At 39.9% G+C, this 10,149-nt stretch overlaps 1 protein-coding gene across 1 annotated transcript; it reads left to right on the top strand.

The window, feature by feature from the left end:
- The first annotated feature begins 616 nt into the window (after positions 1–616).
- Positions 617–9,939, top strand: psme1 (proteasome activator subunit 1). Its single transcript, XM_079490254.1, has 11 exons — positions 617–860; positions 1,405–1,437; positions 2,198–2,260; positions 2,598–2,696; positions 4,126–4,183; positions 5,825–5,922; positions 6,395–6,463; positions 7,868–7,935; positions 8,037–8,091; positions 8,569–8,655; positions 9,746–9,939. The coding sequence occupies exons 1-11, from the start codon at positions 822–824 to the stop codon at positions 9,824–9,826; spliced, it is 750 nt and encodes a 249-aa protein (XP_079346380.1). The 5' UTR covers positions 617–821; the 3' UTR covers positions 9,827–9,939.
- The last annotated feature ends 210 nt before the right edge of the window (positions 9,940–10,149 follow it).

Raw genomic sequence — 10,149 nt, 5'->3', positions numbered from 1 at the left:
GCGAGTCCAACTATTGTCCCATGTGACAAAAGGCAGTTACAGTATTAAGGTAACAATAAAGTTGTTGACATGATAGATACTTTGACTTGTACAGTAAGGTATGATGTATATACACTAATCAAAAGTCCATACGGGGGAATATAAATATTGAATAAATAATGTATAATAATTTGTTTGTTTGTTTATTTGTTTTATTTATTTGTTAAATTTAATTAGGCACTTAATATGTTACTGACCATTTTTCAGATGGATGAGTTAAAAAAAAAACATTGTGCCATTGTACTGAAGATATAGCTAGAAGCCCAAGAGATGCCACTTATAACTTTGACCCTTGCAATGCCAAAAGAACATAATGAGTGTAAAAACTCAATAAGGAGAAGCACCCCGCCTACAGTACATAGTTAGAACTGCAGCAGGTTTTACGTGTAAAGTGTTTTGCGTATGAAACAAAAAACACCTAGTTTAGAATTTAGAAATCACTGTTTCTATTTGACATAATAATAATTAAGTTATCATCATGCATAGCTGAATGAGTAGCCCAATTGTTTTTGTTTTTATACAGTGAGTGTTTGAGACGAGTAGTTCACGAAAATAAACAAACATCAACTACAAATCCCACAATGCACCAGACCACTCAAAGATGGAAACTGGAAAGACAGTACGGAACTTCTTGAAAGTCTAGCCTTTCATTGTCACTTTTATACTGAATAACTTAACCTTTACGTGTCGTGCATGACGTAAAATTGAGGAGAAACGCGTATTTTTCTTGGACTGTTTCAAAAGATACATTTACATTTGGATTATCCACATCCAAAAACGAGATGGCTTCCTTAGCTATTCGACCAGAATCGAAGAAGCAGGTGAGCGGATCTGACTGTGTACATGTGCCATGTGTGACCATAGTGACTGTGAGTGTGAGCTACTGGTTTGTTGCAGGCAAAATTGGAACTTTTGAAACATTGATTTTAATCTCTGGTGCATGCATCAGCCCTTAAACGGTAGCTCTATTCTGATAGGCGTAGAATAGTCATAGCTCATAGGTTAGGCTACCATGATGCAGGGCAGGCGTCTGAACGAATAAACGTGACCGTTATCATACAATCAGATGGAAAATGATATGTGAAGGCTTTGGTCAGTCAGTCAGTCGGTCTGTCTGTCTGTCTGATAGCTCTGGTCCATAGCTCTAATGCATGCAAGGGCATTAGGGCTATGGACCAGAGCTATCTGTTTGATAGACCTGTCTCTGTCTGTCTGTTATCCAATCCTTTATTGTGTGAGGACGTCTGATTGGATTTCATGCATTTGTGGCGACTGTGTATGAAAATGACAATATAAGTATAGGCCTATAGCTACATATACCATGCTAACAAGGATATTTTTTATCATCTTCATGTCATTTTACAGTTTGATGACTTCAGCCAGCGCCTTACCAAAGAGGTAATTTGGTTATTTGGGGGAATCTATATTTATTTGTATGTTTGTCTGTCCATCCATGTTCCACCAAGTTGTTGCTACTTGTACCAACCTGTATGAGTAACTTAAGTGACAAAATTATCCCTTCTTGATTAATCTCCTCCTACTTGGCTCCTCCTACTTGGCCTCACCCCCCGAACCCACCTCACCCCTACACACTTTGACAGGCTGGAATGGGGTCGACGACAGAGTACAGCATCTTGCAATGGGTCTGGTCCACAAGATTCGATACACCACCAAGATTCCCATGTACCTGTCTAAATACTTCCTTAATGTTAACGAATTCCACACCCAAAACACCAGAGGGAGTGCAACAAACCATGTACAACCCAGATTCGGCACAAACGAGGGACTAAATTATTTTCGCTCCTATGCCACCAAAATGTGGAACGCCCTACCAACATGTGAATCCCTTGACTCCTTCAAAACCGCTCTCAAAGGGCACCTACGGGCGGCTGCAATTCGACTGGCCCCCGTAAATGAATTCCTGTTCTGTTATTTGACTATATAGAAGTGTCTATCTGTACGTCTCTAAATGTTTTGATCATGGTGGACCCTCTTGTAAACAAGTGTAATGCTTAATTGGGTCGTCCACTCACAGTTAACAGTCTTTGTATTGAGTTTGTGCTTGAAATGTACTGTAATTCTGCAAACTGTTAATAAATATTTCAATCAATCTTAGAACATTTTATTTATTTACCTAATGGTGTTTGTTTCATTACAGGCACAAGCTCTGGTTTCAACTTTTTTCCCTCAGAAGATTGAAGAGCTTCAGATGCTGTTGAAGGTTGTTTCATTGCACCTGCGATCCACCTGTTAATCGTTATCAGCCAGGCAGTAATGTAGTAAAACACCACTATTTTACTGCTAGTATCCAATAAGAACCTCATCTTATCTTACCTGATGAATTGTACAAGGTGGACGCTCTTGTAAACAAGTGTAATGCTTTATTGGGTCGTCCACTCACAGTTAACAGTCTTTGTATTGAGTTGTGCTTGAAATGTACTGTAATTCTGTTAATAAATATTTCAATCAATCAATTATCGCCATTTTGGGAGATTCTTATGAAACCTTTAGGAATATACACTGGACGGAAGCTGATAATATTTTTCTGTCCACACTAGACATCTTTCACCATTGAAGACCTGGCGTCCATTAAGGCTCCATTGGACATCCCATTACCAGACCCAGCTAAGGAAGAAGCCAAGTGCAAGAAGGAGGAGGTAAGCCTCATAATTATCAGCTCTTGTAGGGTAGGCTATTCAGTCAGAGGCCTATCTACAATAAGGCGAGGGCAGGCGGCCGCCTGTCCAAATCCATTTCTGGCCTGGCCAAAATCCATACAATGAGAAAAAAGAGGACAAAAACAAGTCATGAGAACTATTAAAATGGACAGCTGATTGGCCGTTGCGGTAGAGTGCGACCCTCAATCACCCATTGGAATGTAAATGCATGCCTTTCAGCCTTTGTATCCCACTCGTCTGGCAGGTATATCTCTTTGAAAACTTACGATTGTGCGCGGGGAGACGACAATTAACATATCTTGCCTGGCCAAAACGTAATTCCTGGATACGCCACTGTATTCAGTTACTTTAATATTACTTATTTTAGAAGGCCACTTTTTATTTGAAAATGGTTCTATATGGCCCCTATACGAAACAGTGTTGGTTTTTAAAAGGGGACATATAAAATGGTTCGTTATTATTGAACCTCTCTAATAGGCTGGTTTCGGACTGTAAACGACTCACCTGAATGTACATGCCCTCGGAAACAATATAAACTACACTGTCAAATAAACCTCTGTTAGCTAGGTAGCCTACAATGAAAATGGACATAATGTTTTACACTATTATTTTCAAGTTCCTTTGAGAGTCTCCTTTCTAGTTAATAAACAACTGACAGGATGTTGATGAAGGGTTTTACATATCTTCAAGCAATAGACTACCTATTTTCCAGTTGCATATATTTAGATATTTTTCTTAAATTAGTTATAATTCTACACAGCAAGCAATAGGCCATGGTTGTCATTACATTATATCACAGCTAAGGGGTGTTGTTTATCCCCTTTAGGTGTGATATAATCACAATATGGTCAGTAAGTACTAAGTAGTGAGTTACGGCTTTTATAAAATAGTTACTAATTTATGGCAACATGGAAATCTTTTTTGTTTTCCCTACATTTTTCCCAGTGTCAATTATCTAATGTAATCCTGGGTGCTACACTTCCTCTGCCAACCTGGGGAGGGCAGTGGACTGACCTCATGCTTCCTTCTATGCATGAGGAGTTCAAGCTGCTTCTTTTCACCTGACAGGGGGGAGTTTCCCCGGCTGGACGTAGCGTGTGGAAGGAAGGAACACGTTATTCCAACGAGTTCCTTTCCCCTCCATCAGGCGGGGAAATCAACTACTCCCACCTGGCCAGGGGGAGGTAGTTTTAAAGACCAGGATTACTGCATGTTATTTTTTAGGGTAACATGGAAATCATATGAGTTAGAGTTAGTGTGGATAAGGTGCCTTGCATGGTTTCCTCTGCCATCGGTGTGTGAATGTGTGTGTGTGTGTGAATGGGTGAATGTAATGCACAATCACTGTAAAGCGCTTTGCATAAAGGTGCTATATAAAAGCACCATTTAACATGTCTCTGTGCAACAGAGGGAGGCTAAAGAGGGCAAGAAAGACAAGGACGGCGATAAAGAAGACGAGGATGCAGGTAACTGAACAGATATGAAAGATGATCTTTTCATTTTATTTATTCATATCCCATGTGGTGGTTCTGAAACACTGCATAGCTGTTCCTTCATCAAACAAGGGGACCCCTGTTGATATGTCCCATGTGATCGCAGTTTCCTGCAAACGGTAGTTTTCATCTCTGGACAGAAAACAGTGGTTTTTCGATATAGACCCCAAGGGTATAACTCACAAATGCACATTTCATAAATCTCTCGTGGCGAGATAGAGACCATTATAAAACAGATGCCTGATGCTCAGTGAAACACGGAAGGAAGGAAAAAACAGGAGAGGAATATCCACTTTATACAGTAAATATGCCACTCGACCTGATTGCTTCCGTTCGATAACCATCTCTATTGAATTTGAAATGAATTGGAAAAAGTCCAACAAGGGCAACCTATGGTTGTTCATAGTTGAGCTGCATGGCTCATCGTAACATTGATCTTTTGACCACAATTTTCTTTTTTTAATAAAAGGAATAGAATGCTATACTTTCCGTTTCTGATAACGGCTAGAAAAAAGGTAATTTGAGACAATGAAAATGAAAGTCTAGGGCACTCTACAGCTACTACATGTGATAATAGGTGATAGGATTAAAATATGTTTCATAAATCAGCTAATTCAAAGATGTTGTACAGTATACTATAATGTATCATCATGGCATTATTATGAGTATCTACTAAACAACGTTTTGTCCTCTGTTAAGCATCCTAGACTTGTTCTATGAGCCCGGCTGCTGAACTAGTAACCAAGGAGTTTTAGTGAACCACTTCAAATGTATTGCTTGTGTTTATAATATTGTATACACTGAAAGAGACCACCTTTCACAAAGCACACACAGGTTGTGTCATGAAAGCATGAATAATAAAATCATTACACATCTGCAGGCGTTCTTGGATGCATCACTGCCCAGTGTGCCCACACAATCACATGAAAGAATACCCTCTAGGCCTGGGCCATGGCTCAGTGGTCCAGGCACCTTGGCTGGTAATCCAGTCTGGCAGTGTGCCGCGGGTTCGACTCCCGATCCCGACGGCCTTTACTGCATGTCTTCCCCCCCATCTCTCTCCCCATTTCCTGTCAGCCTACTGTCTGTCCCTCCATAAAATATATAAAATAAAAAGGCGAAAGCCACAAAAAAAACACACTAAAAAAAAAAAGAATACCCTCTAGGGCAGGGGTTCCCAACAATGGGTTGGGACCCATGTTTTGGTCGCAAGACTCGCAACCCCATTTCCCATTTGTATGGGTCCTGAGTAAATATTTTATTCTTAGTAACCACTAACCAACAACATAACTTAAAATTAAATTAAATTGTAATTAAATAATTACAATTTATAGGGGGGAGGGGGGGGAACTATGAATTCAAAACAATTTCAGAATGGGGGGGGGAGATAGATGGTGATGCGTTGTGAGCTTGTAGATCAGTTGTTTTCACTATTATTGAAATAGGTTTTAAGTGAAAATTCATATATTTTTGTATGTTTGGGTAGATGCCACATTTCTCTTTTGGGTCGAGCTGAAAAGCAGAACTTTTCAGCTCAAGAAACTGCTCCAGGTCATTACTGCTCGGCTCAATTAATCTATATTGCAAATGGCGTGGGTTTGACTGATCCTACAGGCCCTCCATGTGGTCCTGTCTGCTGTAACGAGCGCGTGGAGAGTCTTCTGAAAGAGGTCAATCCACAGATCCACACCCTGAAGGAGAAACTCAATACGGTGAGTCTGTTGTTTCTGTTGTCTCTTTGACATCATGTACAAGGAATTGATTTGGCTTATACGTGCATGACACATTTACACCGTATCAACATGCAGTTAATTAATACTGGGGCAATACTGTACTACCTAGATGCTGCATTATCTTTAAATAAAGCAACTATTAATTCACATTTAAATACAGTATGATTCCATCTCATCTCCAACACAGATCAATCAATATTTGATTATATTTTCATAATCTCATAAACTGTAATTAGGCCTGTATGTACCATAGATAGAGCCATAGGTTTATAAACGGCTACACAGACCTGTTAAGGTACAGTACAACCAACCACATAACAAAGGTCTGATTTCCCCCCTCCAGAGTTAGTGTTAGTACATGCCATTCCTTCTCTCTGCACACTGCCTCAGTAACAAACAGGAATGCCTAAAAACCGTATCTTGAAAATAATTGTTTGCCCTGTTACTGTAGGTCTCTATGTGGGTGCAGCTAAACATTCCTAAAATTGAAGACGGTGATAATTTTGGAGTGGCCGTACAGGTGAGTGATTGATTGGTGATGCTAATTTGGTGAAAGCAATGAACTTCGGTCATTTTTTTAACTTATTTAGCAGTGACCCCTCCGAAGGCCCTGGCACTACACAAAATCAAAAGGCCCTGTTCGTGCATGCGACTCGCGCGTGTGTAACACAATCAAGAAAAAGTGTCAACTTTTTGCGTTTGCTCACCCAGTGCATGAACGCGAGTGCGTTCAGTGCACCGCCAGCACTATCGCCGCTGCTCCCCGACTGGATCTGCTATTTTTCAGTCTCCTCCCACCGAGTGGTTAAGAAACTGTTGGACGACCAAAAACACTAGCGGGGGTTCCTGTATTGCATTACATCGAAATCGGTTACCTATGAATATGGTTTTGATGGAAGCAAGTAAGCAACAGCTGTACCTATTTGAAATAGTCTCGCACACAGGGAAGGAACCAGAGCTAATGATGTTTAGGACACAAACACTTTCCTGTGGTTTTGATGTGTGTTTTTTTTTTGTAATATTTTAGTCATGACCAAAAGCCTGTCATGAAAATGTGGTCACACCTCCATGCAGCCTCCCCCCTCTCCACAAGGAGGGGAAGTGCACTAAAGCATTATGGGCATTGTAGGAATTCAGCAATCCAACACACAGCTGACTTCATTATTTTTCTGGCCATAGGGTGCAAATTTCAAATTGTGCTACTGTTATCTACTACAAATACTATTAACATTGAGTGACTGCAGTTTCTTCCAGCAGTGAAATGTCCCTTTAAGCGCCACTAATCTCCATTGTTAATTCGGGCCTGCTAGTTGGACATCCCACAAGCTCGGATTTCATACCAGGCCTTCTCAACTTTGATTGGCTCCCACAAAGTTCCCCAGAAGAATGTATTTTGCTATAATGTGTCTTTGCAAAAAGTGGGGAAGAAACAAAGCAGAGTCATAGCAGATGGCATTCGTATAAAGCTTGGTATCATAAATCATTATTATTATATTATGTATTGTAAAGCTTGGGGTGATTATACTCCAAGGATACATATTTCCTCCGTGTTTGTTTTCAAGTTCAAGTTCATATTTCAATTCGTAGTCTGTTGAAAAATGCCTATTTTTTTAAATCTCTTTCCTGGGTTAGAAAAATAATTGAGCCATCTCGCAACCCCTTCTAGTCGGTAATGAGTGTGACATCCTTAAGAAATCATTTAATTTTGTGCAGAAAAAAGAAACGCTGCTAAAAATCCGAAAAACATGCTCTGTGTGCAGGGACCTTTACTGTTGATTAACGGTAAGAGTGTGGGCTGATACTTGCAGAACAACGTTCCACTTTGATCTCACATCTTCTGTTCAGTGGAAGTGAAACAGAAGCTTGGTTCTCTAGTGCTTTGTGTCTTTGGCTGTTTAAAGTATATCTGTGTGTCCTCCAACAGGAAAAAGTGTTTGAGGTTCTGACCAACACACGCACCAAGATCGAGGGATTCCAGACTCAGATCTCAAAGTAAGCAAGTGGAGTAAACAATCGAGTAGAATATTGTTTCCATTTGGTATTTCAATGAGGGTTAATTCTTTGTTTTTAATAATATATATATTTTTTGTCAGATACTACAGTGAGAGAGGAGATGCTGTGGCCAAGGCCGCCAAACAACCCCATGTGGTCAGTGTCCCAGTGTGTGTGTGTGTGTGTGTGTGTGTGTGTGTGTGTGTGTGTGTGTGTGTGTGTGTGTGTGTGTGTGTGTGTGTGTGTGTGTGTGTGTGTGTGTGTGTGTGTGTGTGTGTGTGTGTGTGTGTGTGTGTGTGTGTGTGTGTGTGTGTGTGTGTGTGTGTGTGTGTGTGTGTGTGTGTGTGTGTGAGAGATAGTTGATAAGAGTATCACATGGTGCTAATTATAGCTTCAAGAGAGCATGTCTGTACAAATGTGTGTATTTGCGTGTGTGTGTACTGTATAGTGTATACTATGTATGCAGAATGAGATCAATGAAATGTATGATGCATTCACCATCTATATGTGCATTTACCTTTTCATTTGATTATGAAAGCACTTTATTTCATCTGTATTGAAGAACATGACTGACTAGTTACAGAGCTATGTAAACATATGATTATTTGATTGAATGCCATGCTTGTATTTTAGGGAGACTACAGACAGTTGGTACATGAACTGGATCAGTACCAATACTCTGAGCTTCGTCTTGTAGTCCTGGAGATCCGAAATGCATACGTAAGACATACATGTTCACCATTATATATCACGTCTCGTTGCAAAGTTTATCTTTTATGTGTTACTATTCTTTTTATTATTACTTGCATAATGTTCTAAAAGTTGAAGCTCCTTAAGCAGGAACTGTAGTGTGCCTTCTTTTTGGCATATCATAATAGGCGGACAAAGTCGAACATTCTGTAAAAATAGCAGATATTCAAGCTCACAATGCCACGGTGCACTGTGCAACACGTTAAATGGTAAATAAATAGAGGGTATGCGCAATGCGCATGCATAAAGTCAATGGCAAATCGAGTGGCAAAGTGAGTTTAACGTTGTTTAATACAATACAGATAAAACGTTTTGTATTGGATGTATGGGCTGTCAAGGACAGAAAGTAGTTTTCTGTCCTCTGTTCCTGCATAACTTCCGGGTATGATGATGATGTCACGCGCATACCCTCTATACATGGTAAATGTTGCATTTATATGGCGCCTTTATGCAAGGACATAGATTGTGAGCTTGTAGATCGGCATCGGCTATAGTTTTTCACTATCAAAGCTTGCACAGATGCTACACTACACTGATTATGTGACTTTCAAGATGTACAACAGGGAACCTGTACATATTTGGAATCGTGATCCACTTTGCATAATATACACTTTGGGAACTGGATGGAAGCCACACAGTGGAAGCCACACACACAATTTTAATAGATTTTCAAAAGATAATTGGGCTAATTGCTGTGCCAACATGCTGATTGATTGGAGCTCCATCTTCTGTCCATTAATCACAATTCTGTCTCCATCTGCTCCCTATTGTATTCCTGGGTTTTGATGCTGCTAATGTACGATGCAGAGCAGTGTAGGCTGTGATGAAAGGACTGGCACCCCTCCTCTCTCTTTCTCCCTCTGTTTCACTGCCCTGCCCCTCCTTTCTTGCTGTATCGCTCTCTCGCTCTCTCCATCTCTACGTCTGTTGCAGTGTCCTTATCTTTCCGGCCGTATATCTCTCGTTCTTTTGCTTTAATCTGTTTCTCTATTTCGGTCTGTCTTCCTCTCAGTCTATGCTTCTGTGTAATATAATGTTTGTTCTTTTTGCTGTCCCGAAGGCTGTGCTGCATGACATCATTAGCAAGAACTATGACAAGATAAACAAGCCAAGAGGGGACTGCAAGGCTCTTATCTACTAAGACACACACACCTCCAACTGACATACAGTACTTTCATACAGATACAATACAATGCATGATAACGCCTAACGTTTTACATGATCAGTTTACAAAATAAAGCTCTGAAAAATTAATGCTGTTTGCAGGTGTTTTTTTTTTTAGTGTTCAGTTTCCTTTTTGTCCAAAATTGGATTTCCAAAAACCTGCCTCATATAAGTCATATAAAATGTACTTTTTAATGTAATATAGTATTTACGCAAACATAACAAATATATTTTTGTTGTGGGCATACTGTCATCATAATGAAATGTGGAAATATATTGTAGATATGTCTAAAACGTTAA

The sequence above is a fragment of the Electrona antarctica genome (genome assembly GCF_951216825.1).
Source record: "Electrona antarctica genome assembly, chromosome: 20".
NCBI lineage: Eukaryota > Metazoa > Chordata > Actinopteri > Myctophiformes > Myctophidae > Electrona > Electrona antarctica.
This window is presented reverse-complemented; position numbering and strand designations above follow the sequence as displayed.